Below are 27,958 nucleotides of genomic sequence, written 5' to 3'. Positions count from 1 at the left end.
GCCTAAGGAAGCATGTATAATGTAAACAGAACTGGTCCTGGTACTGAACCCTGTAGAACTCCAATATTAAACTTTGTCTGTGAAGAGGACTCTCCAGTTACATGAATTATAAAAATAATAAGACACAAACTGTACTGTTCAGTATAGAAAGAAGCTTTTGTAACACTTACTTGGTTTAGGTGACAGACAGAAATGTCAATGTGGTGAACTAGCTTACGTTACTGCAGGTAAACAGGAAACAGTAACCTTACCCTCAACAACCTCAGCACTCTTCTGGTAAATTGCAAAAGTTAGCAGAATTGTTTAGCCTCTTTCTTGCTATGAGTGCCTGCATGGAACCATGTACAATGCACTTGTCCTTCATTAGAACTGCAACTCCATAGCAAAGTCTCCCACTGATCACTTTCTATAACACATTAGAATTTCCTCTTGGGTGTGTTTTGGTTTGTCAGGGCAGGAGAGTGAGACACAGCAACAAAACAACCGTTGAATCTTGTGTTTCACTTTCAATTGTAATAATTAATTTTAATAATTAAAATGTGAAAAAAGGGAAAACAAAACAGCATAAGAAAACAACAACAAAAACACAAAGCAGAGACATTCTGTATTCTTTATAACCTTAACCACATTTCAGTCCTGCAAGGTCAACACCCTCTTTGGAGTTGTCTAGCAACTGATTCCCCTCTTTGCAACGCCTTTGCAAAGTGCTTTTTTTGGTTTTGTGAGGAACACAGAGTGTGATACATTGCAAAGAGGGGGTTGGGGTAGGCCTTAGTTGAACACCCTGACTGGTAATATATTCAGCCCTATTGTGGTGAATCAATGCACCGTGCTTTAATGGGGAGATAAGGAGGGGCAATGGGGAGCTATGACGAGATATCTTTTGCCCCACAGTGCACCCCTAAAGCTAAGAGGCACACCCAAGACTGTGCAGTATCACCTAAACTCTCATCTGAAGAAAGTGCCTCTAACATTCAGGTCCTGTTTTTTTTTTTTTTTGTGGGGGGTGGGAGGGTTTCTATATCCATGAGGAGCAAATAAGAGACAAGAGCTCAAGGACGCACAAATGTGAAGACTTTGCTATTTTGTTTCAAAGATGGAAATGTTGTGATTTGCTTAACCACTGACAAGCATGTGTTGTGGCGTTTCTTGATACTCTTGATGCGGTGCTACGTGATCAAACAGATCTACAGAGCTAGACATACAGGATGAACTGAGGTGAGACTGTTTTTACCAAGTTCTTTGTGTCTGACTACAGCTCTAAAGAAATATTTGCATTTGTCTGCTAATTTGGAAGCTAATAAAAATAACCATTATGGCATAAAATAATTCATAATTCATGCTCATCTAGTGCTCATTTTTGCACTGGAGTCAGTTAACGTATTAGGCTAAAGTGTTAAAAAATAGATTAGTTGTGTTGGTAAATGGCAAGTGATTGCTTAAACTGACCAACACTACCAAAGTTTTTGCTTTGTGAAATGTTAAAGTGAATGACTGTCTTTGAATCAATCCTGGAGAGTTTTAATTGGGACTGTGACATAGTAAAAGGAACAGGTTGTTTTTATAGGCCTTGTGCTTTGTTGCACTCTCTCCTCGTGAAAGCACAGACTGTGAGAACAATCCCAAAGAATGTATCTGAATTAAGATGAAAAAGAACAATAGGAGGCTCTGTACAGGCAAGGCTGAGAAAAATCTGAGAGGAGCTGTCGGGGTGGTGGTAAGGACCGGGTGATGACAGAATAGTACGCATGGTTGAGTGGCACAGCTTGATCAAATTAGCACAAAACTTTACTGAACAATAGAAGTCAGGTCAGTTCAAATCCTTTCAATTAAAAGACAAAATAATGAGTCTTAGCAAGACTGATATCAAGCAAATGACATTTAGTTTTTATTTCATGCAGGTAGGACGTGACCTGCTCAGAGCACAATGTCACAGCACAGAGGCATCTGGGGGAGGCAGGTGCACCTGTTTACCCTCCCTTACCTTCTTCTCCTGGCTTCACCGTGTGAGGGTTTCCTCCCTGACATTTGGTCTAGAGTGCTGACTCTGTCCTGGGACTCACACACTCACCAGTACATTACAGAGCGGGCCATTCTAAATGTAACCCTGGAGACTCTGAGGGGACTAAAAAAACACCATGGAAACCATGATAAAGAGGAGGTGAGGTCATGTTTGCAGTCAGGAGAATTACTGAGTAAGGCAGCATCAGTGGTTCATAAAGTGTTTGAATTACCACTTTAAGTAATTTTGCAAATTTAACTGAATCGCTCTTTCTCCCTATGGTGATATTTGAACACAGACGTATTGAATTTCTTTCAAATAATGATAAAAGTCCTGGTCTAACAATTGCAGATCAGACTGGGACGTGGATTTTGGAGAGCTGTGGGAGAAGTGGTGAAATCCAATGCAGCCATGGACTTCCGGAGCTCCACAAGGTCTGACCCAGTTTACCACTTTGATTCAGAGCATATTGAAAGTGCCACGGTCATGTTACGATGGTTCTGGACCCACATTGTGCTCTCAGTGCGGGCCAAAGAGTACCAAAGTGCGCGTCATAGCCTGGGTCAGCTATTTCATTCACTGCAGGTAATCTGCCACACAGAACTGAATTTTAATAATAGGGGGAGGGTTAGCTTAACCTTAGAGATATTTCATGAAGTGAAATGTTTTGGCTATGTTTTTGTTTTGAACATCTGCTATGTCAGGACTTCTACAGCCACAGTAACTGGGTGGAGATGGGCCAGCGTTCTATTTACCTCCATCTGCTTCAGCCAGAGGAGCCTGCCGTGCCTGTAGCTAAAGGTGATTCATGAATGTGACATTATAGTCCCATTTAATCACAAAAAACAAAATTAGTTGTATCTACACATTATTGTAGAGGTCTTCTTGAAAAGACTAGTTACTGAGGTACCAGCTTTACAGAATTTTTTCATTTTGCATCATTTTATCATACTGCATAGCTTCACGTGTTAAAGTTACAGCTCTTCCACAGTTTTCCTTCTACTGATTTTGCTGCTTCTTCAGATGTCATTCTATTGTGGTCTAATCTGTTTTAATATGCTACTGTATAGTATTTATTTCATCAAGTAGAGATCATTCAGTTATTATTTAACAGTTCGATTAATATGTTATTTTGTAATCAGACTTGTAGCAGAATGGAGTCCCAGCAATGATAGAAATTAGGACAATGAGAGTGAAGATGAAGACGGAGGCCTGGGTGGGGCTATTAGTGACAAGAGGGAGGCAGAGATGAAAAGGAAGTGGGTTTCATGAATGAGAATCTGAAAGGCAAAATGACTGAGTGCTGAGATTTAAACTAGGCAGAACAGAGGCTGACTGACTCAACAAAATAAAGAAAACGATTCGATCAGAACAATTATGTCAGTGTTTAGTTTAGCAGGAAAATGGAAGTGATGTAAAAAATAAAGTAGTAGCTGGAGCACCCAGGAAGGCAGGGTGCATAATGTTTCATTTAAAAGAATATAATATTTATATAATGTGTTGGTTTTTTTCAAAACTCAATGTGTCACTCAGTGTGTATATGTATATACACAAATATACACATACACATATAATTATCCACGTCCTTTAACTATTGACCCACCAAGTCTCGTAAAGCACTCCCCATCTTTACTAATTAACTTGACCAGCCAAACTAATGTTCAACATTCTTTCAAATGTGGCTTTAAATGGTTCAGTGGAAATCAGCTATCATTTCTATTGGTCATGCATTTAACACAGACTCCCAATGTTTTGGAAACCTGGCTGTACTTATGTCAATCTAATATATTCATTATTACATTACAAAAAAAAAAGTTTAAATGTAAAAACTAAAGCCTTCATCATTTCTGCTTTCAGAAGACACACCTACCTGTTTGGAGTGCCTCAGTACCACCTGTCGAAACAACCTTCTGCCAAGACTGAAAACCACACAGGGAAACTCTCAGCTGCTCACCACTGGATATTTCAGTACATTTCCTCCAAAACCTCAGGGTAAACCTCGGCCACCTGCAGGCAAAGTGTTACATAAACACAATAAATAAACACATTTGGTTTTTAGAATATTTTAAAGACTTTTTCAACTACGTTTTCATCTACAAAGCTGTAAAGATGGGTTTTTTTTTCTAGGCAAATGCAGTCATGGAGGTATTCTAGACAGCAGCCGCTTCTTGGGTGCCAAAGGGGGCATCAACAAGGACAGCACCTCACCTCTCTTCTCCCCTCATCATTACCTCCATCTCAAAGCTGCCACTTTGGCTACTGAGGCCACCCTGACTGTGCTGAGAGACCTCAGAGACTCTGTGGGCCACAGAAACTTTCTCAAGTAAGTTTAAACCACTGTTAAAGCTCCCTGAAATGTAGACTTGTTACATGATTCAGGTGATGCCTGTGCTGCATGAAATGACTGTCTTTAATTGCTGCTGAACTCTCTTTGAAGACTCTTTAGTGTAAAGCAAGTTCCTGCACTGGTTTTTGTCATGGACACCACAGGCAGCATGTTTGAGGAGATCCACGCTGCTCGTCTTCGGGCTCAATCCATCATACAGAGCCGAGCCAACAGCCCAGGGCAACTCGGCACCTTTGTGCTCGTCCCCTTCCACGATCCAGGTGATAGCTGGTGGTAAAAAGCGCCTGCAGGTCAAAACAGATAAACCTGTAGAGGCTTTTGCCCCCTGTTAATGTGTGATTGTGTTTACCATTATATACATACCTTTATATGCTTCTGTAGAGGGTATAGTTCTGATTATATATGTTTCATGCCTACTGTATGTTCTATCAACAGTGAGCCTCTAGATTTGTGCCATCTGTTTCCCTCAGTTCAAAGAATGACTGTATTAACTTCTGTGACTTCCATGAAACCAATGAAATGAGAAATAATATATTAATATAATAACTTATAGAAAGAGCCTCTTGATAGCTTAAAGATTCCGTCTTATGGTACTGTTAATATTTTTTAAATAGACAATAAGGGTCTATAAAGACTGCAAACAAGCTGTTCCTCATCACAGTCTGTAAGCATTTATATTTACTGTACTGTGCAGGAGTAGGACCGGTATATGAGACTGATGATCCAGGCCAGTTCATGCAGCACATGGAGGGGCTGATGGCTCTTGGAGGCGGAGATGAACCAGAGATGTGCCTCTCTGCAATTCAGGTACATTTAGACGCTAAACACTCAGAGAGAATAAGTGATGTTGTGGGTGTGAGTGCATGTTTGCGTGTATACAGTTGTATAGATTGGACATGTCACCACTAACTTGCTCTCTTCTTGTTATTAGCTGGCACTCACTCACAGTCCACCTCTGTCTGAGATCTTCGTGTTCACTGACGCTTCCCCTAAAGACGCCCATTTATTTGGTGTGGTGAAGGCCCTCTCCCTCGAGAAACAGAGCAAGGTATATGCACCTTTGAAGGGAAGTCTTTTTTTTTTTCATCTGTCACATAGAATTGTGTTTAGCAAAAGTCAGAGCTGCTTTAAGGTTGACAGCGAAGACAAACACCAATCGAGACCTGCTGTTTAATAACCTGTTCTCAGATTTTCAAAAATTTAAAATAAAAGCCTTCATCTGATGTGATTGCTACTGGTTATGCAGCTTCTGTTTGTATGTATATTTATAAAGAAAGCACTGCGTGAATTACATTTTTAGATGGGTTTTAAAGGAAATAAGAATTTCCTGGAGAAACTGTGCCTGCTGAAAGCTGGTGGAGATTACCTGCCTCATGTGGCCGGCAGGTGGCAGCAGCTACACTAGTTGAAAATGAAAAGTTTAATGGAATTGTGGTTTTTGTCACTGGCCACACAGTGGTGCTATTGTATCATGAGACCTTTTAACCAAAGGACAGTTTTGTTAACAAAGAAAATAATTCATCCAGCAGTTATACTAATAAGGAGCAAAAATAACATGCAGCCAGATTGAAAGACTGAAAGAACCCCCTTGTTTGCCTTCTCTTGCTCACTGTGAAATTACTTTGGACAGGGGGACTGCAGTAAAGCTACATGTATGTCAGTGTACTTACAGCTCATGCTGATTTTCCCTACAGGTGACTTTTCTCCTTACTGAAGATCCCAACTACACCAAAGAGAGCCGAGGCAGGTTAATGAGGAGGAAGAGGAGAAGAGAACCTTTATCCCCTGATCGTTTTAATCTCTACTCTTCACTGTCCTCCCTGTCAGGAGGACTAACAATATTCACCACCAACTCTGACATACACAGGGTCTCCACAATAGTGGAGGACAACACAGCAGCTGACAAGGTGCCAAAATAAGATTATTTACTGGAAATTCACTCCAAACAAATTTAACAAGTTATTTAAGGAACTGAAGTAGTACATTAGCTCACAGTAGGTGTTAACTTCCCTCATTCTAGCAGTCTTAATTTCCCACCTTCATAATTCATCAACCATTTAATATTAGAAAATTTCAATTAAATATGAAATTTTCCGTTGACCTAATGCTCTAATTTTCACAGACAAACATGGCAACTTATAAAGCATTGAAAAAACAATATAATTTCATTTTCTACATGACAGTTAGCACATGTAAATCTTTTTTAATCAAGTAGTCCATCTTAGCTGCAACTTTTTGCTGAGCAGAAATGTGTCAGATTTTATAAAAAGTTATATCACAAAATGTATTTCTAATTTTTTTTATTAGTTTCTTTTCCAGCAAGCCGACTAATTTCTCTTTTATACCTTTAATTTCATAATGATATCACTTATAATTACTCTTCATCAGTGTTGGGGAGTAAGGAATACATGTACCGCCGTTACGTATTTAAAATACAAAATATGAGTAACTGTATTCCGTTACAGTTACCGTTTAAAAAGGTGGTATTTAGAATACAGTTACTTTGTTGAAATAAATGGATTACACGGTGGTACTTTCCTGTTTCATATTGTGGCGGGTCAGGACTGTTTGGGTTTTGTTTGACAGCTACGTTCTGTTGTTCCAGGCGGCAGCGTTACGGTTGCCATGGTTACAGGGTGACGCTCTCTCTCTGCGTGTTTCCTGGGTGAGAGAGCGGCTTTTTGTTGTTGTTGTTGTGCTAAGCTAATAGGCAGAATGCTACAGGTATAGCTCTAAAGAATGTAGCATCATAGGCAGTGTAGCCCGTGCTGCAGGAAGAATGGACTGCCATACACGTTATGTGTCTGTGAGCGATGGGAGAAAAAGGAAAAGTACGAGCTGTCATCGAGCAAAAACGGGAGCTGGAAGCATATAAATATAATAATAACCACTGCAGCCAAGAAGAGTGCCTGACGAGCCCAGTTGTAAGTAAGCTATTAAGACTCGGCTGTACACCGTGTTCGTGTTTTCCTCCAAAAACAATAAGTTCCTTTGGAGCAGCCGTTCAACGCGTCTCTTTGTCTCTCGCAAGCAAAGTTGACCCAGACAACAAAGTAAAGCTATTTTTCAGCTACGAGCCCGACACAGAACCCACCGTTTTAGCCAGAGGTCCCTTTACTACGGTTCGGAGCCGCGGACCTTCAGTAACAGTAATAAATCACAACAATAGTACATTCACGTAGTTGTAAACAGCATGATAATATATTAAGTAATCCAAAGAATACGTTACTCTCATTGAGTAACGTAACGGAATACGTTACAGAATACATTTTGGGGCATGTATTGTGTAATGGAATACATTTTAAAAGTAACCTTCCCAACACTGCTCTTCATTACCTTCATTACCTATCACAACTTATTTTTCTTCTCCTACCTCAGGTGACCCTCCTCCATGTGGAAAGTCACAAAGACCTGATGTCCGTTCATACATTTAGAGTTGACAGCTCGGTAAAAAATGTCACCCTACATGTCTCTGGCACTATGACGAAGTGTATCCTTACCAGTCCATCAGGTAATTCTCACATCATATTAACATTAGCTATGAAGTCAGGGTTAGCTTTTTTTCCCATCACGACACTGCACTTTGAACTGTACTTTGGAATTGCTTGAAATATCATGTACAGGGTGCAATTTCCCTGTAATTAAATTGAATTTCAGCATATTTTCTTTTAAATAGCAATATAATTATATTTACATGTAAATATTGAAAGGTATTTACACTACACTGAAATTCAGTTTAGTTACAGGGGAATTACGCCCTTTATCACACATACTTTAAAGTGTTACCTTGCAAAGATCATTCTTTAACTTTTTTTTATTTGTAATTTGAAGGTAAAATAAGCTCAGCTGTTTATGCTTCTCTTCTCAGACCAGAGTCAGTCACTGTTGAATGAAGAAGGTCCCCTAGCAGTGCTACAGCAATTTCAGGGACTGTACCGTGTCAACCTGTTTCCTCCTTTACAGCCTGGCCAGTGGAAACTGCAAGCCAAGAGCGATGGACATCTTACGTTCAATGTTATAGGTAAAAGAAATAATATCGAGTACATCAAGCAGATCACCTGGCAGATATTCATTTTCAATTCAAATGCAGCTTTACTGTGGTATGAGATTTTTTTTAAAACATTTTTTTAAATTGATTTGTCTTTTGATCTACACCACCAGGTGACAGCGGTGTAGACTTCCTGTATTATTTTGCAATTATAACCAATGAGACACACCCGGGTCTGGCCAGAGTTGATGGTAATCCTACAGCAGGTGAGGGATTTTGATAAATTTACACGATAATGAGGATTTGTAAGTAAACAATATGTTTAAGAATATATCTTTCTAATTTTCAGGTGTTCCTGCCTTTCTAGTGGTTTCTGTTACAGGCCTGGGTTCAGATGAAGAGGCATCTTTTAGTCACGCAACACTGCTGGGGGCTGAAGGAGAAAGTCTTCAGCAGGTGAAGCTCAACTCCTCCTCTTCCTCTATCTATTCCTTGGAGGAGCTGGTGGGCTTGGTGGACCCTTTTCCCAGAGTTCCCTTCTGCATTAGACTTTCAGGCGAGGACAGCAGAGGAAACAAACTGGAGAGGGTTTCCACAGAGATGGTGGAGCCCACTCACATTCAGATACAGGTAATCATTAGCAATAATGCTGAAGAGGACAGAGGCTGCCTTCTACTCCAAGTTTACTATAGTTCATCTCCGTTACTCTGTTATGTACATCTATTTTTCAATTTTTCTTACATATATATATATATATATATATATATATATATATACATATACATATGGTCTCATAGTTGACACTGTATGTCAGAGCACAAACCAAGCCATGAAGTCCAAGACCTCTGAGGCACAGATCTGGGAAAAGGTTACAGAAAAACCTCTACAGCATTGAAGTTTCCAGTGAGCACAGTGTGCTCCATCATCCGTAAATGGTAGCAGTTTTGAACAACCAGGCCTCTTCCTAGAGCTGTCTGCCTGCCCAACCAGAGTGATTAGGGTACAAGGGCCTTAGTCAGGGGAGTGATCAAAACCCAACAGTTACTCTGACAGAGCTTCAGCATTGCTCTGTGGAGAGATGAGGACGTTCTAGAAGGACAACCATTTCTGAAGCAATCCACCAATCAAGCCTGTATGGTAACATGACCAGACAGGAGCCATTCCTCTAACTTTTCTCATCACTGCATATTACCTGACCGATACCATCCCTACAGTGAAGCATGCTGGTGGTAGCTTCTTGCTGTTGGCCATATGAAGACCATATAAAGACTCTCTAAGACCACTCCTTTGTTAAATCCTGGAGTGTCCCAGCCAGAGACCAGATTAGTTAATTAAAAGTATCAATGAGTTTTATGCATCTTTGTTTTTTTGCGCAGTGACAGAAAAACAAAAAAACTCCCTCTCAGCTTGTTCGTGGCCAAAAATGGCCACTCCCTGTTTACATTTACAAAATACTATAAAATTAATATATATTAAAACATTTTTCTACTTTCATTGACTTGATTTTTTAAATTAGCACCGCTCCTTGTCATGAAAACCAAAATATAATTCAAATTCAGATATTATACCCTTTGAATACCAGTCAGATTATGTATTATTGCTACGCTTTTGGGGGAAAATAGTAATAAAGTTCACATTTCTTAGCATATGAATGGTGAAACCTAATATTTTTTATCATCGCAGGTCAGTAACAGTAACTGTAACAATGATTTATTTTTACTTTATTTATTTATTTATTTATTTTTTCTTTTGGGGGGGGGGGGAGGAATGGCCAAAAAGAAAATCACAAATGGTGTGTTAGTGGCCAGAAAGGCAATTTAATTATGCAGAGTCATGCAACCTTGTTTATATTTAACTGAAAAAACACACATCACTCAAATGTACTGAGAAACCTTCCTTTGTGCTTCAGCTGTAGGACTTTAACTTAAATAGTTAAACTAAAATTAAATATTTAACTACTTTCCTACGACCCTTGCTAAATCCTGTTACTCAGCTATTCATTTGAAATTCGGCTCTCCCCACCTTCTGGGCCAGCCTTAGAGAACCAACAGAAGCTACTGCAACCACCAACACAAATCCAAAGTCAAGTTAGAGACAGGAGACCCCACTTTTAAGTGCACCTCCTCTTTTGCTCCAACCCCAAGATTTTTACTCGCAATCTCCTCATGATGGTTTCCTTCAAACTTTTACTTTGACCAACACAAAAGACTGGCAAGTATAGCTTAACGAACGGCAGTTGTAACATAGTGATGCAGCACAACTAAATTTTAACCCCTCCTATATCTGAGATGCATCTTGAAAAACATAGACCCCAACAAGTTAAAAGTGAAAGCTTTAAAATCTTGAAACATTTTTTTTTCCACCCAGTTAATCTAATGGAGTTAATTACCCTTTAAGACCTACCATAGAACCAAGTCCGCCAGAGCTTATATTTTTACATGTTGTAGTGCCATTTTTGGGAGCGTTTCAAGTTGATATACATCAATACAATCATTATAGCCCAAATTTTAATAATATGTATGCATTAAGTAAATAGAAATTACATAAATTGCAAGAAAGTGCAATAAACTACAAAAAAATTGAAAATCGTTTTTGTTTTTTTAACATATATTTCTAGTTAGAGAAATTTAAGAGGCTTATCCCTCAAAACTGTAAATACAAAAAAGTTGCACAAAATAGTTTCCCACCACAGGAAATTTATTTTGAGTGTCTTCATAGTTTTCAGGGACAAGGGTGTCTTGCAGTTGTTGAGGTTACCAGCATGTGTCCCAGCTCTCCCAGGATCACTCTTCATTTGTAGGTTGTAGAAGACTCCCCCACTTCAGTGAAGTTGTTTCCGGCGGAACAAAGGCATCGTATCCCAAGACATCCAGGAAATTGGAGAAAAGAGCCATCAGTTAGTTATCCTTCAACAACTCGAGGTGCCAACACCCTCTCTAAGTTATCCAAGCAATATTTGTGCCTATTGCAGTCCAGGATTGCTTCTTGCTTTCACGCATCCTTTATTCCCCATCACTGACTGCTGGTTCCTTGAGTGTTGCTGTCAAAAGAAGCACATTCCTCCGTTGCTTTGGCATGTGGGATATTGCTGTGGTAGTTTTGGTGAAGCCAAAGACAGACAACAAAATCTTCCTCTGTTGCAACTGGAGGAGCTGGGGAGGAAGCTCTGGGTTGTTTCCCCTGTGCCAGTTTTCATCTGAGGGGTTCCTCTGCCAAGGTGCCCGAAGGAAAGACGTTGTCCTCGGAGCTCCTTCGTCAGTTGGAGTCTGAACCCCATGCCTTTTTTTACTTCCTGAGCACTTCCAGTGTTGTCATCCAACATGCTATGTATTGGTTTATTCTGGTGTAGGCTTTATCTCTACTTCATCTATAATCCTCCAATCCTCACACCTTCGCCTCCCGTGCAGGTTTGTAAGGGTGCACAGCAGCTAAAAGATTTCCTTTGTTATAAAAAAGTCAAAAGTAGATCTCAGGCTGCTAATGCAGGAAACTACATACAGGGTGACCAGTATGGAACGCCAGGACTGCCATAATGAATTAATTAAATACACCATTAAATAATTCATTAAATTTGGCAATAATTAATAAAAATAATTAATTACATAAATATTTATGACACATATAATTAATTAATTATTGACACATTTAATTAATTAATGACACATTTAATTAATTATTTCTTTATTTCACATTTTAATTAATTATTGACACATTTAATTAATTATTTCTTTATTTCACATTTTAATTAATTATTGCACAGTTGACTCCTTCAGGTCTCACCATGAAATAATTTCATCTGTCAGCCTCAACCATCAAACTCAGGGGGCGGGGCTAACTCAAAACCATTTGTCAAGATAGAGCCTCTTTGCTTTTCTTTCTCTTTGCTCTTTGTCGGCGGGTCCGCGCTTTGTGTTCACGCCCTTTATGCGCTGATTCTAAAGCTGTAAGTTTGATGTCTCTCCAAACAATATTGACTGAACCAGCAGCAAAAGAAGATCCAAACTACGCATCACATAAACATCTTCATGTATTCACTCTTACTTTTATTGTTTTGCTTCGACCACAATGCACAGCTCTCTCTCGCGCGCTCACTCTCTCCCTCTCTCTCCCCCTCTCTCTCTCTCTCTCTGTACTGTTTTCTGCATTATTCGCTTGCTTGTTACGCACAAGTCTACCGTTGTTTACAGCGCTGTCGGCCGATGTTTTTTTTTTTCATTTTATATACTTCTGAAAAGAAAACCTAATTCAGAGGTAATGTTCATGTGTTGATTATTGGTTTTCTTTCGTTTTTGATGTACTGCAGAATATTTTTATAAAATCCCAGGCCAGGAAAATCGCCTTCATGTTTTTCTGTGTTTTATCCTCAGCTACTTTGACACAAAGGCATCTGCTGTGATGGTTACACCTTTGATAAAGTCTTGCGTGTGTCAGCTTCCTTTTTATAGATACAAAAATATGTAAATGTACTGATCTGAATTATAATATTTCTGACTGTCAAAATTTCCCAGATTCAAATCGAAGTGAATCGAATCGAATCAAATCGAATTAAATTGAATCGTGGATCGAATCGATTCGGGACCTTGTGAATCGGAATTGAATCGACTCTAGAAATCAGTGACGATACCCAGCCCTATTTGCATACCGCACAAACAGATCCACAGAAGACGCCATTGCCACAGCCCTCCACGCTGTGCTGAGTCACCTAGAGCAGCGGCAGAGCTACGTCCGAATGTGCCTGGATAAAGGACTTTCTCACAAACCGGCCCCAGACTCTAAAACTCGGCCGTCATCTCTCCTCCACTCGCACACTGAGCACCGGCTCCCCACAGGGCTGTGTGCTGAGCCCCCTCCTGTATTCTCTCTACACCCACGACTGCAGTCTGACCCACAACAACAATCTCATAATCAAGTTTGCTGATGACACCACGGTAGTCGGACTCATCTCAAAGGGAGACGAGGCAGACTACAGAGAGGAAGTTCTGAAGCTGGCAGCCTGGTGTTCAGAAAACAACCTGGCACTGAACACTAAGAAAACCAAAGAGCTCATTGTTGACTTCAGGAGACACAGCACTGACTTGGCCCCCCTTTACATCAACGGGGAGTGTGTGGAGAGGGTCCACACCTTAACAGCCATAACCATCCTGAACTCACACATGCACCGATAACACAGCCCCCCCCCCTTTTTTTTTCCTTCCCACTTCCTCTATGGACCACCACTGTGCAATACCAGTTCTATGTGCAAAAACCCAACTGTATATACAGTTGGGTCTGATTGGCCAATGTCATGTCAATCACAAATTTAACTATCCAATCAGAGAACAGATGGGTTTGGCTGTCGGAGGGGCGCTTTTTTGAACTGCAGGTCCTTGAAGGGTGATACAGTTTGAAGCTGGAGGATCTCTATATAAATATCCGATAGAAGCTAGGTCCCCTAACTTTCAGCAGCTGTTGAAAGGATAAAGTTGTGGTATATCAGTGGTTAGAAATACCATTATTACTTTAGGATTAGTTTAACACAAAGTCAGGGCTGACCCAGGACCATTGCTGTGAGTCACAGTGCGCAGCATAAAGGTCCTTTCACATCGGACGCAGGATGTGCTGCTAATGCTGACTAAAAGCCAAGGATCCAGAATTTGTTGTGGGTTTTTGCAGCAGCTCTACTTGTACTAGATGCACCTGCTCCTTGTTGTTTCTATCTCGGACTTTATGTCCAAGAGTTTCTGGGGTTTTTTTTTGCTAGTTCTTCAGATGTTCAATAAAAACATGTATGCTAATTCATAACGAAGAAAGCTTTGTAACTATCCCCACTAGTGAAGACTGTCATTTCCAAAACACTGCCCCTGCCCCACAGCCCATACATTGGCTCCTAAAAAGTGAACATATTACAGTATCAACACAAACAAAGGCAAAATGCAACACAGATTAATACTCACTTATTATTCACGTACACATCTTTGCAATTTTTATTTCTCAATCTTAAATAAAAGAAAAAAGTAGAAACAAAGTATTGGTAAATAAGTCTGTAGTGTGTTCACAAACCATTATCATTTAATGGGAAATATGAGAAAAGCATTTCTTAACAGATTTTTAAAATGTTGTTTTACAATGATATCATACAGACACCTGACAAGTTTAGGAAGCAGTGTATGTACACCACTATTCAGAGTAATTTTAAAGAGTATCCCATAATTGACTGATGGGTCTTCACTTTTCTTCTCTGACGTCCATTTATCTAGAAAAAGAAAGTATAGAAAACTCTAAGTGTCTTTAGACCTTAAATACAATCTGGCAAAGGTAAGAAAGTTGGAAACAAAGAATTATGCAGAGTCATGCACCTTGTTTATATTTAACTGAAAAATCACACATCACACAAATGTACTGAGAAACCTTCCTTTGTGCTTCAGCTGTAGGACTTTAACTTAAATAGTTAAACTAAAATTAAATATTTAACTACTTTCCTACGACCCTTGCTAAATCCTGTTACTCAGCTATTCATTTGAAATTCGGCTCTCCCCACCTTCTGGGCCAGCCTTAGAGAACCAACAGAAGCTACTGCAACCACCAACACAAATCCAAAGTCAAGTTAGAGACAGGAGACCCCACTTTTAAGTGCACCTCCTCTTTTGCTCCAACCCCAAGATTTTTACTCGCAATCTCCTCATGATGGTTTCCTTCAAACTTTTACTTTGACCAACACAAAAGACTGGCAAGTATAGCTTAACGAACGGCAGTTGTAACATAGTGATGCAGCACAACTAAATTTTAACCCCTCCTATATCTGAGATGCATCTTGAAAAACATAGACCCCAACAAGTTAAAAGTGAAAGCTTTAAAATCTTGAAACATTTTTTTTTCCACCCAGTTAATCTAATGGAGTTAATTACCCTTTAAGACCTACCATAGAACCAAGTCCGCCAGAGCTTATATTTTTACATGTTGTAGTGCCATTTTTGGGAGCGTTTCAAGTTGATATACATCAATACAATCATTATAGCCCAAATTTTAATAATATGTATGCATTAAGTAAATAGAAATTACATAAATTGTTAGAAAGTGCAATAAACTACAAAAAAATTGAAAATCGTTTTTGTTTTTTTAACATATATTTCTAGTTAGAGAAATTTAAGAGGCTTATCCCTCAAAACTGTAAATACAAAAAAGTTGCACAAAATAGTTTCCCACCACAGGAAATTTATTTTGAGTGTCTTCATAGTTTTATTTTTGAAATACACCAATTTTTATATACTGCAGGAAAAACGAAAATAAATATTATAGTGCAAATTTGCAAAAAAGCAGCATATGCATCAAAATAAACTTTTTCCAGCTGTGCAATTTTAGTTCTAAGCATCCCAGAAACGACACAGAAAGTCATAAAGTCAAACATAACTTTTAAAAACACCAGTATAGGCTCATGAGGCCCTGATGGTAAAAAACTACATTTCCGCGAAAATGACGTCACTTCCGCTTTCGGGCAGATAATGGCGGACATGCGATAGTGCACGCTGACGTCTATTCTAACGTAGGAAGTGTTATAAACAGCTGATCGGATTGGCAAAGCGTGTTTCTGGAATATTATGTTTGTGTTCCTGCAAGCGCTTTTTATGCCATTTTTGCAAAGCTATAGGAAGGAAACCGTGACCTAGGACAAGCTGATGGCATAAGATGTAAGTACAACTCCTCCACTTTCATATGCAAAAAAAAATGATTGCGCTAGCTTACGTGGTTGCAGTTCTACAAGGATTTAAAAGTAGTTGCGCAAAACGGAGCATGCCCGCTCTGACCGGTTTTAAAGGGTTAATGTTTCTACTGAAAACTTATTAACTCATTCCTCAACACAGAATTGGCAGAGAATATAAAGGCAGTGACGATTAGAGCACCAAGCGCAGTGCCATCATTTTCCGCACCCTGAACCTTTGGAAATGATGAAAAGAAAATCTATGCAGAGAGACACACAGCCGGGGGTGGAGGAGCGAGGACACTGGGGAAATAAGGTGGAATTTCTCCTTGCTGTGGCGGGAAATGTTGTCGGCCTGGGGAACGTGTGGAGGTTTCCCTACCTCTGTTACAAAAATGGAGGGGGTAAGCAAATGGGGTTGGGAAACGCATCTGTAACCAGAAGGTCGCCGGTTCGATCCCCGGGCTCTCTGTCCTAGTCGTTGTGTCTTTGGGCAAGACACTTTACCCTACCGCTTACTGGTGTTTGCCAGAAGGGCCGATGGCACGATATGACAGCCTCGCTTCTGTCAGTCTGCCCCAGGGCAGCTGTGGCTAAACTGTAACTTGCCTCCAGCAGTGTGTGAATGAATAGTGGAATTGTAAAGCGCTTTGGGTGCCTTGAAAAAGCGCTATATAAATGCAATCCATTATTATTATTTAATATATTTATTTTACATTAACTAACCAAAAGGTGTATTAATCTTGTAGGATTATACTGATTGGTAAAGCAGGAGCAAAATTAATTGCTTGTTCAAGGTCTATTATTACTAGTTCACAGTCACTGAAATGAGACTGAAAGTGTGACTTCAAACTCCATTGGTATGCTAGGGAATGTTAATTTTATCACTTGAGGTAGCTCACATGACAATTGTAGGTGAAGCCAAGCAAGGCTCTCTATCTGTTTGAAGCATTTTGGATTTGTCAGCAGGTTGATTCCCTCAAATCTGATGCTAGCATTCAAAGTGGAGACTCTGCTCCATTGAATTCAATAGTATCCAGTCCTCAGCTTGATTACTTGCAACAGGATAATTATAATAAAAAAAGAGGAAACAAATATCATTAGTTTATAAAAATTTGACTCATGTAATTTTACTTGTGAAATCAACTTTCACAAATGAAGTAAAGTTCTAGTAAAAAGTAGTTGTAGCAGTAGTAGTAAACGTACCAATCAAATAATTAATTAGTAAAAATTTCATTTGATAACTTCCCAATATGTCGTCTTAATTCTGGTAGTATGTTTAAACAACTGATATATGTTTTGTTTTAAAAGTATATACCTGGTCCGTCGGTAATTGAGTAAGCTTGTTACTCAGAAGCTGCGCAACAGGTATGTTTGCTGTGTATGTTTTTAATTCAGGTGCATTCCTGGTGCCATATCTGGTATTTGTGGTAACCTGTGGTGTACCCGTGTTCCTGCTGGAGACAACTATAGGGCAATTCACCCAGGAGGGTGGCATTACCTGCTGGAGGAAGCTGTGCCCACTAGCAGAAGGTAAGCTGTTCAGGGATCAATAATAACAAGAAAACATCATGTTATCCTTCTCTTCGATGGCCATCACAGTCTTGCACAACTGTGTCTTAAACTGTAGTGAACAAGTTAATAAGTATTTAAAGCCAATTCTGTACTTATCACAATCCTGAAGTTAAAAGTTCAAGCCTTAACTGAGAACATACTGTGGTGAGCTCAGACAAGGAGGAGACAGAGGTGTTGTTTGGTCTTGCTTCCCCGAATATCCAGGAAGCACAGTTGTTTGTTTTCTCAACACTGAACACAGTGTCCAACTGCTCGGCGTAGCTTAGCATAATAACGACAAAGGTGCTCTCTCCACCCAGAAAACACACAGTCACACAGAGAGAACGCATCACACTGTAACCATGGCAACATAACGCTGCCGCCTGGAACAACAGAACATAACTGTCAAAGCCCAAAACAGCCCTGATCCGCTACATAGCCCCCACCTAAGGGGTCAGTCGTCCCCGACAACCCTATTACCCAACACAAAGTCCTGCAAATGTCCAGGTGTCTTCATTTTGGCGCACAGGCTGATCTCGACCGACGGGGGGAGAGTCACTCAGATCCGAACATGGGGTGCCACCAGCATCCCCTGCCCTGGTGGCTGCTAGAGCGAGCGATCAGTACGGTGACAGTCGGTCCTGATGCAACACCACCATGCGCCCCTGGCCCGGCATGCGGATCCGGTACACCCAATGTTCCCTCTAATTTTTCATGTGTCTGAGCGAACACACAAACTCCCTGAGCGATCCCTTGGACCACTGTGAGCAACAGCAGACGTGTGCACTGTGGTCACGCCAGCACCGAATCCATCCAAGTTACATGGTTTATTAAAATAATCAAATTACAGCATTTACATTTATGTTATGTTACTTTTGATTAACTGCTTTAGCCCACTTACAATGAAAATTTAAATAAATCTTGTTCATGACCTGCGTAGTATGTTAACACTATTGGAAGTAAAAATAACTTGAACTCCAATTTTGAAAACAAAACTTTCTTCTTTTTTTTTTAACCCTTGCGTTGTCCCTGGGATTTCTATATATTTGTTTGCCATTCACCTACGGGTCATTTTTGACCCGAGGACAACACAAAGCTCTGACTTGTATTATGAGTATGAGTCTGTGGTCTGGGAAAGAGTCCTGTAACTCTCTGTCTGCAAAATACAGACAGAGAGAAGAGACAGGAACAACAATGACCAATGACAGGAACAATGACAAATGCAGCCAAGGCGTTTATTTAAAATAAACATTTAAAACTATTTACAGAACAATCAGCTGTTCTGCTTTAGATTTGATGTCACACAGATTATTTGTGCTACTCCAAAAAATAATTTCTGTCCACTATGAGATAAAGGAGAACAACAGCCTGATACCTGCAGGCCTGACAACAGGAGATGTATCACTCCTGTAACACCTGTAACATTCAGTAGTCGTCTCATTGTTCTGACGCACACAACAAAACTATTGACTACACTACACACTAACAACACACGATTTGCGCTAAACGTTGCAAATCTCTCACATCTCAAAACACCGCCGTCACTCCTAAAACTTCCCCCTTTCCTAAACAACTTGCCATATCATTTCTTGATTGGTCGACATGGTACTTTTTTCAACCAATAGGAAAGGGTGGGGTTTTTTTTGGTTTTGCTTTCCTTATAAAACTCAGTTTTTACCGTTTCTTCCCGCAGTAAATATAAACAACGATAGTATTCAGGAAGAAAACCAAACATTACATATTTTTATCATAACTCTGGTTTTACGTGGCCTATCAACAATTTTAAAACTGGTATAAAGTCCACACTTTTTCTGTCAGTTGTTCCGTCTGTCCTGCTCACATCTCCAGTGGTTGTACACGTTGTCATTAACGTGGCTTCATTCCACATCAGCCACGCCGCTTTGCTAGCTAAAACACCAGTGTCGGCACATAAGGACGCTGTCATAGCCTGTCAACGACGTTGATTAGCTGCGTATACATGAATGTGAATCGCATTATTGGCTGGACTATGGGATAAGGTGGCATCATTCTAATCCCATACAGGAGCAGCCTGTCACTTACTGACTAACACTGCAAAACAGAATTGTTAAAGTTTTAATTATAATTTCAATTCAGGTTATATTTTTCTTTGTGCGCAACGCAGATTTTCTGTGTGCAGAGACCGTGCCAGCAGTGCGCAATTGCGCACGCGCGCAGCTTAGAGGGAACATTGGGTACACCACTTCTGTTAGCCGCTCCACGACCTCTGCCGGCCCCTGCCAGTGACTGCATAGCTTGGGGGACACTCGTTTCTTACGAACAGGGCAGTACACCCTAACCTTGTCGCCAGGCACGAAAGCAGCCCCTTGTTATCTGGTGTCGTACACTCTTTTCTGTCGTACTCCGGCGCTGGCCTGGGCCTGGTGGGTGTAGTCATTAACCACATGCAGCTGCTCCCTCAGCCTCCTATAGTAGTCCATCTCTGGCCCACCTTCGTGAAATAGTCCATAGCCACCAACACATACTGGTTCCCTAACTCGATGATGGGGAAAGGCCCTACTCCCACTCGCTCCATCGGGGCCCCCACCAAGTACTGCTGCAGGGGGGCAGGGGGGCAGGGGAGCGTTGAGTTGCGCTCTTCTGTGCCATGCAGGTGTCACAGCAGTGCACATGAAGTTACACATCTCATAGACAACCAGAACCGTCCCCTGAGATGGCAGAGAGTTTTGGGATTCCCATAGTGGCCGGCCCCCACCGAGCCGTGGACAAGCTCGAGCACCTGCGACCGCAGCGACTGAGGCACCAACAGCTGCGGGAGATCTTTGCCCTGACCGGGGGTCCGCCATCTCCAGTATAGGAGGCCATTGTGGGTCTCCAGATTGTTGTACTGAGAGTGATAGGCCTTCACTTCGGGCCCCTGTCCTGACACCCCCGTACAGTCCAGGGGTTGCGCCGCCGGATCAGCGTTGCCATGCTGCCGACCTGCCCAATGCTGGGTCTTTAAGTCGTAGCACTGAAGAACCTCCAGCCAGCAGGCCACCTGACCTGTAGGGCTGACGTTGCCGCAGTGTGCTCGCTCCGTCGGGACTTGTCAGGGGACTTACATGGCCGGTCGCTTCCTCTCACGTCAATCGCCAGCTCCCCAAGCAGCGAGTGCTCTCCTCGACGGCTCGACAATGTGTCATTTGGTCTTTTCTACATTTTCTCAAATATTTCCCATGATGGTCAAATGCGAAATACTCAATTTTATTAAGTACTGACATGTATGTGTCCCCTTTAATTCAGACCCTGCTACCCTGCTAATGGCTAAAACAGTGTTTGTGGCGCTCATTATTTATTTTTTTTAAAGGATTCTTTTGACCGTGAATAAGCATTGAAAATACAGGCAAGTAACAATTACAGCTCACCCAACTTTTCACTAGGCTTCCTTTTCACATGTAACCTGCTACAGTATCTTGACATATTATTGTAGCAAAAACCTGAATACGGACACATGGATTTCAAGTACCCACACACAAATCAAATATGCACATGCAAAATGAAACACACACACACACACACACACACACACATAGAGACATCCAATATATCCTGGGAAACCGTGTGCCCTTTAGTACCAGCTGCACATCATTTAAATTCCAGAGCCTACTTAAGTATTGCTGCTGACCTTGTCCATCACTTTATGACCAGAGTGTAGCCATCTTGTGATGGCTACTTTGAGCAGGATAATGTCATATTATCCTGTTATATCACAAAATCATCTTAAACTGGTTTCTTGAATATGACAATGAGTTCATTCAAATGGCCACCACAGTCACAGACCTCAAGCCAAAACTGCTGAGTATTCCTAAAACAACAAGAAGTCTGAGTAATTGATAAATGGAGATTTTTGTAATTATTATCTGTAAATGCCTTTCAGGGATTGGATTTGGTGGACAACTAATCGTCTTCTATAGCTGTATGACCTACATCATTATTCTGTCCTGGGCTTTGTTCTACCTCGTGTTCTCCTTCAGCTCTCAGCTCCCCTGGGCCTCCTGCAACAACGACTGGAACACAGGTAAAATGCAAAGATTATTTCCAATTTCCAATAAAAAATTGTCAAAGTATGTTTAGGTATTTAAACTTTTGTTCTGACACTTTTCACACTCTCCTCTCAGAGGGCTGTGTACACTTTTCAACAAAAAATAACACCGTCCACTGGACCAACCAGACAAACTCGACCTCTGCAGCCACCGAATTTTGGGAGTATGTCTATGTAGATGGACTGAAAAAGCCTACATACCAAGTTATTTAAAGCCCAACAAAACATTTTGTACCTTTTCCAGCTATATATATCTATATCCTTCTACCTATCGATCTTTCTGTCTGTCTGTCTATTGTTTTTTTTTACCTTCTGCATTTAATTGACTTCTAGACGACGAGTGCTGATGATCTCAGGGGGCATTGAGGAAATAGGCAGTATCCAGTGGGAGGTGCTGTTGTGCCTCATTGCTATGTGGATCGTCTGCTACTTTTGTATCTGGAAAGGAGTCAGATCTACAGGAAAGGTAGTTTTGCTGGTAAATGCAGTGGGGGAATAGTTATTTGATCCCCTGCAGAAGTTGTACGTTTGCCCACTTACATGACTCTCTAATGACTCTCTAATTTAAATGGTAGATTAATTTCAATGGAGTGAGGCAGAATGTGACACAAAAGTTATATAATTAATTGATTTGTATGTCATTGAATGAAATAAGTATTTAACTTGAGGTGTTAGCTACCTCCACAGATTTCCCATATTATGTGGACAAAATATAGAAAACTGTTGTCAACGATCTGTGGATACAGATTGTGTGTGGCAATGGGAGGACCCCTGTGAAGATGGCAGTGGGAAAAAGGAACTTAATAACAAAAGGCTAGCATTTTATTTAGGAGCAAAAACACAAAGGTACAAAAATAAGAAAAAACAAAAGCCAATAACTAATCAAAAATGTGAGAAACTAAACGCAGGGCAACACACAGGACAAATAGACATAACGACACAGGGGTAACTGTGTTGCTGTTTTTATTTGTTTGTTTTCATTTTTGTTGAAACAAGAGGCAAAATGGGCTGTGGAGAACGAATGAAAAACAAGGAGGGGAACAAGTAAAAAGAAAAGGGAAACAAGACGCAGAGACGCGCACACACCAACATGCACCTAGGGAGCGAGGGACACACGACAAAGGGGGGAACAAAGGGACTTAATAAACAAGGAATTAAACTGAGATCACAAGAAAACTCTGAAGCAATAATAAGAATAAATTCAGGACTGCCTGTTGAAACTTAAATCATAATGATAACACAAAACACTCAAACCCCCCCACAATAAACTCAAAAGCTGGATCTAAGATCCAGAACTGTGACAGGAGCATCTGTAACCAGAGTTCTGGCTAGGTTGTAAGGGCTCAAATACTTATTTTCCACGTCATTGAACTTATTTTGTTCAATGACATGGAAATCAATTTATAACTTTTATTTAATGTGTTCTCCATTAAAATTAAATTACCACAAACATTAGAGACTGTTCACTTCTTTATAAGCAATCAAACTTACAAAATCAGCTGGAGATCAAATAATTATTTTTTCCTCACTGTAGCTCTATATACAGTATGTATACATAGTACATATTGAGTAAACACTTAAATGCTCTGAAATGTTGCTTTTTCCCACAGGTGGTATATGTCACAGCTACCTTTCCCTATGTGATGTTGTTAATACTTTTGATTCGTGGCCTCTCTCTTCCTGGAGCATTCGAAGGAATCATGTTTTATCTTCTGCCTGAACCCTCACGACTGATAGACCCTCAGGTACGAGCTCAAATCTTTAACAGTGTCTGACACAGGTGGACAAGTGTAATACTGTTGCTTTGTTGGAACAGGTGTGGATGGAGGCTGTGAGTCAGATCTTCTTCTCCTACAGTATTGGTGTGGGTACCCTAACTGTGCTGGGAAGCTACAACAAATACAACAACAACTGCTATAAGTACATGATGATCAGTAGTTATTTACCTTAATTTTAAATAGATATTTAAATAATAACAACCTCATATTTTGTCACATGCAGTGACTGCACTTTGTTTTTGTGATTTGCAGAGACTCTCTGATGCTGTGTTTGCTGAACAGTGGTACCAGTGTTGTAGCTGGTTTTGCTGTGTTCTCAGTGCTGGGATTCATGGCTCATGAGCAAGGTGTTCCCATTGCAGAAGTGGCCGAGTCAGGTATATATCACAAACATGCGACCATATTCTCCTGGACCCATAAATATGACATAACAATGATCCATAAATGGACTCAATCTTACATAACAATATTATGGGAGCATGTCTCAACTGGTCACAGACTTGGTAACAGAACGAGAAAGACTTTAAAATTTTCAGAGTTCTGTTTTAATTGTTAAGCTTGATTTGGGGGAACAGTATTTTTTTTGGAATGATTTCTGTCAGGGCTCATTGTGCGGGCAGGTGGAGATGTGAATCCAAATGAAGGACTCTGAGATGGAAATGTAACTGAAGACCACAGCTTTATTGCTGGCACCAAACAAAAACAGAAATCAAACCATAAAAACGCAAACTGGAACACACAGGCAGGATCTGGGGGTACGAAACAACACTGAGCACAGGAAAACACAGGGCTAATATACACAGGGTGGTAATCAGGGAATGGGCAACAGGAGGGAGACACAGCTGGGAGAAATTGGACTAACGAGACAGGGGAGCAGTAGAACTGAACACACTCACATGAGACACAGACCTTCACAATAAAACAGGAAACAAGAAACCACTAAACAAAGACGCAGACAGAGAGGCAGACAGAATATAACACATGTAACTCAAACAATACATGAAACAACAAATCCTTAAACACGGATAAACAGAAACATGAAACTCTTATAATCATCACCACCACCACCACAAGCACTACAAGAGAATAAGAAAACAATCCATAATGCAAAAACACACCAAAAAATAACAACTCAAAATACTGGGTCAAAGTGACCCAGAACCGTGACAGATTTCAACATTTTTTGTTTACAAAAGCTTAATTTCTCAGTAGTGAGTTTATACCTAATCTATGGGAACTTGTTTCCAGCACTGGAAGAAAAACAATAAAGTACTTTTGCCACTGAAAATTCAAAATTTACGATATCTCAATAAGAAAATTGGCATCCAAACATTGTGTGAAAGTTTCCTTGTTATCTTGATTATAGGAAGAGGAGGAATGTGGAACAGAAGGATTGGTTTTTCTGTGGTATTCACATTTCTATAGGAAAACAGAATGCTTTGCTAAATGTTTGTGTCAGGAAGTTGACATTTTGTGATGCTTAACTTGAAATTAAGACTTAGGTCTCATTGGCAAAAAATTATTTTTACAGCTGTGGAAACTAACTACCATACTAATCAGGTCTCAGCATCCTTTGAGGTCCAATAGTCAAACTATATTATGTGGGCTAAATCAGTCAGTGCCATTGTGCCATCACAGTCAAACACGTGAGTAATGGTGAAAACCTGATGCCATTTGATTTTTCCCTCTTAATATGAACAGGCACAGGTGATTGTTCAATTTTCTGCATTTCTGCTGTCATATTTATGCCTTTACACACCACAAACTGTACAAACTAAAACACAAACATTTACCACTGGCTGGCATGTTTGATATGTTCTGGCATCATGCTGTTGTGTTTCAGGTCCAGGCCTGGCGTTCATTGCATACCCTCAGGCTGTAGCCATGATGCCCCTGCCTCAACTGTGGTCCATCTGTTTCTTTGTTATGCTCATTCTCTTGGGTCTGGATACACAAGTAAGACTCAAAACTTTGGAACATTGCATTTATGCTTTGAAATTTACTCAGTGTGTTTTGTCCATTTTCTGCACAGTTTGTTGCCATGGAAGTAGTGATGACGTCCTTCACTGATATGTTTCCCAAAGTGTTGCGCAGAGCCGGCCGAAGGGAGATTTTTCTCCTTCTCTTCTGCTTAATATGCTTCTTCTCTCAGCTTGTCATGGTTACTGAGGTCTGTATGTAATGTATCACTGCCAGAAAATGTTTTGGAAATGTGTGTGGGGGTCTAAAAGAAAAAAATAAACATTATATATCCTAATTGTAATCTTGATTTTAGTGAGGAAAATAAATGCATGCAAAATAAATATCTGTGTCATTGTCTCTAGGGAGGGATGTTTGTGTTCCAGTTGTTGGACTACTATGCTTGTAATGGAGCCTGCATCCTCTTTTTATGTGTGTTTGAAACTCTGGCACTGGGTTGGATATTTGGTAGGTGTGCTCTTCCTTTTATATCTCACACTAATAATGTCGTAATGATGACATGATCAGGGAAATGTTCTCATATATAGAAGAAAATCTTGCAGACACTTGTGAGGACATTATAATGGAGTCTTTACATGACTGATTATGACTCCTTTGGCTGTCATTTGACCTTTATGTGAAAAAAATACATCCACAGCGTTCCATTGACACCAAGTGTGATCTTTATACGTTGTTTATCTTGTTTCTTCTCCTATTAAGGGGTAGATAAGTTATATGACATAATAAAGGACATGACGGGGACACGAGCCAACTACTTCTTTAAACTCTGCTGGCTCTACCTCACACCACTGGTCTCACTGGTGAGTTGGGCTTTAAGTATTAGCATACCAACACTCAATTCTCCACCAACTAAACCATCTCCTTTTGATTTCTCAGGGCTCTTTTATATGTTCTTTAATTGAGTACCAGCCTTTGACCTTTAATCGGTGGTACATCTACCCATCCTGGGCATATGTGCTGGGGTGGATACTGGCCCTCTCCTCCATCCTGCTTGTTCCAGGATGGGCCCTGTATAAGCTGGGCACTGAGACTGGGACTCTAAGTCAGGTGGGATGACTGTGTTATTATATTAAATATATAGTTAAACAAAAATGTAAGACTTTCATGTTTACTGGGTGATTTTTATCATAATAGAAATCATGGTAATAATAGCCTTTTTAGAATTATTTTAAAACTTTTAAATTAAGTTTTTCTCCATTTTCTCCATTTTGTAGCGTTTCCATCATCTGTGCCAGCCTAATCTTGAAAATTTAGAGAACCAAAAGAGGGAAACTGAGCTAGAGACCATCAGAGAACTTCTGCAGTAGTTCACACTCAACTGATACAAAAGGTCATCTCATCCCGAAGTCTTTGTAACACTTATGATTTGGAGTTGAATGTGATGTCACTTTCTCTGTTTTCCATTAAATTTTTTTCTCTTTTTTTCCACTTCTGTACCCATTTGAGCTGCATCATAGTGATTCTGGATACTGAAGCTGCAAAGAAAAATATCACTTAATTTGGCCATTCCTTCTTTCTTCATTATTTTGCAAAAATAGCAAAAATAATGAGGCCTTGGTTAGCATATTCAATTGTAAAGTTAAATGCAGCTCAGTTACTAAAACAGTGCGCAAGTTTTTGTTTGCTTAGTTTGGAGTTGTTACCAAGTCTCTAAGAAACGTTTACAAAGTTGGATCTGAAAAATCTACAACACTTCTTGAGCATTGTCTTTGCACAGATGAGACCAGTGTTGAGCAGCACATTTGGAGAAAACCAAACAGCATAGCAGCACAAACACCAGTTACTCTAGCAAGAATTCAAAACAATTGTTCATAAACAAACGTCTGCAAATGTCTACGAACTGAGGCTATTTTGTAAAGAAAACTGGACTAAAATTTCTCCACAATAATGTGATCTCCTTTTGCAACCGATGCCACAACTGCTGTTATGGGCTGATGGAGACATGATACACATATGTTTGTGTTACAGAATGACACAGAGAAAATGCTGTTGCAATTTGATATCATATTGAACATAGCACTAAGTGGACAGAGGATTATTTCTGACATGGTACCTATCAAACAAAATACACACAATAAACATGAATCTTGCTCTGTGTGCACACTGCTGAGAAAAGATGGGGAGAGAAGTTTTCATTGTGTCTGGTCTATGTTGAAGTATGATTAAAATCCTGAAACACTGGAACCCACTCTCCACACCTTTAAAAAACACAAGATGTGTCCTTGTGTGTGGATTGTCTTTCTAATCTTCAGTTGTGTTCAATATCAATAAAATCCCAAAATAATTCTGGAATAGGAATATGGTCTAAAGTCTAAAGTTTTTTGTTTTTTTTGTTATGGACTTTAGTAAGTAAAAGGAGTTCAAATTAAAAGTATAATTCGATAATGAGGTTGGCTTGTTTTCCCTGTTCAATTCAATTCAATTCAATTCAATTTTATTTATATAGCGCCAAATCACAACAAATGTCGCCTCAAGGCGCTTCATAGATACAGAGAAAAGCCCAACAATCATATGACCCCCTATGAGCAAGCACTTTGGCGACAGTGGGAAGGAAAAACTCCCTTTTAACAG

At 40.1% G+C, this 27,958-nt stretch overlaps 2 protein-coding genes across 3 annotated transcripts; both read left to right on the top strand.

The window, feature by feature from the left end:
* The first annotated feature begins 1,020 nt into the window (after positions 1-1,020).
* LOC148098863 (von Willebrand factor A domain-containing protein 7-like) lies at positions 1,021-8,617 on the top strand. Its single transcript, XM_087851442.1, has 13 exons — positions 1,021-1,218; positions 1,902-2,161; positions 2,354-2,587; positions 2,707-2,803; positions 3,860-3,994; positions 4,130-4,325; positions 4,440-4,609; positions 5,044-5,156; positions 5,281-5,397; positions 6,044-6,256; positions 7,728-7,860; positions 8,218-8,370; positions 8,511-8,617. The coding sequence occupies exons 2-13, from the start codon at positions 1,928-1,930 to the stop codon at positions 8,615-8,617; spliced, it is 1,902 nt and encodes a 633-aa protein (XP_087707568.1). The 5' UTR covers positions 1,021-1,218; positions 1,902-1,927.
* Positions 8,618-21,407: 12,790 nt separating this feature from the next.
* LOC148098862 (sodium- and chloride-dependent GABA transporter 2-like) lies at positions 21,408-27,740 on the top strand. 2 transcript variants are annotated; one of them, XM_087850934.1, is made up of 11 exons: positions 21,408-21,605; positions 21,963-22,095; positions 23,240-23,374; positions 23,446-23,549; positions 23,660-23,784; positions 25,251-25,363; positions 25,440-25,577; positions 25,732-25,834; positions 26,087-26,187; positions 26,264-26,434; positions 26,602-27,740. In XM_087850934.1, exons 2-11 carry the CDS (start codon positions 21,976-21,978, stop codon positions 26,692-26,694), a joined length of 1,203 nt encoding a protein of 400 aa, XP_087707060.1. In that variant the 5' UTR covers positions 21,408-21,605; positions 21,963-21,975; the 3' UTR covers positions 26,695-27,740. The 2 variants fall into 2 exon arrangements, with proteins under 2 accessions (XP_087707060.1, XP_087707059.1); XM_087850933.1 differs by having other exon boundaries at positions 21,573-21,793.
* The last annotated feature ends 218 nt before the right edge of the window (positions 27,741-27,958 follow it).

The sequence above is a fragment of the Neolamprologus brichardi genome, chromosome 14, assembly GCF_056152115.1.
Source record: "Neolamprologus brichardi isolate AB-2024 chromosome 14, ASM5615211v1, whole genome shotgun sequence".
NCBI lineage: Eukaryota > Metazoa > Chordata > Actinopteri > Cichliformes > Cichlidae > Neolamprologus > Neolamprologus brichardi.
The sequence above is the reverse complement of the archived record's forward strand: the minus strand, read 5'-3'. Positions and strand labels throughout refer to the sequence as shown.

Excerpts from the sequence above, each read along its gene's own strand:
- LOC148098863 (XM_087851442.1), top strand. The coding sequence starts at position 1,928 with ATGTCACAGCACAGAGGCATCTGGGGGAGGCAGGTGCACCTGTTTACC. Across the intron at positions 3,995-4,129 it reads ATTTCCTCCAAAACCTCAGG|GCAAATGCAGTCATGGAGGT; the intron begins GTAAACCTCGGC and ends TTTTTTTTCTAG. Across the intron at positions 5,398-6,043 it reads CCCTCGAGAAACAGAGCAAG|GTGACTTTTCTCCTTACTGA; the intron begins GTATATGCACCT and ends TTTTCCCTACAG.
- LOC148098862 (XM_087850933.1), top strand. The coding sequence starts at position 21,654 with ATGTTTAGGTATTTAAACTTTTGTTCTGACACTTTTCACACTCTCCTC. Across the intron at positions 22,096-23,239 it reads GAGTCAGATCTACAGGAAAG|GTGGTATATGTCACAGCTAC; the intron begins GTAGTTTTGCTG and ends TTTTTCCCACAG. Across the intron at positions 26,435-26,601 it reads AGACTGGGACTCTAAGTCAG|CGTTTCCATCATCTGTGCCA; the intron begins GTGGGATGACTG and ends TCCATTTTGTAG.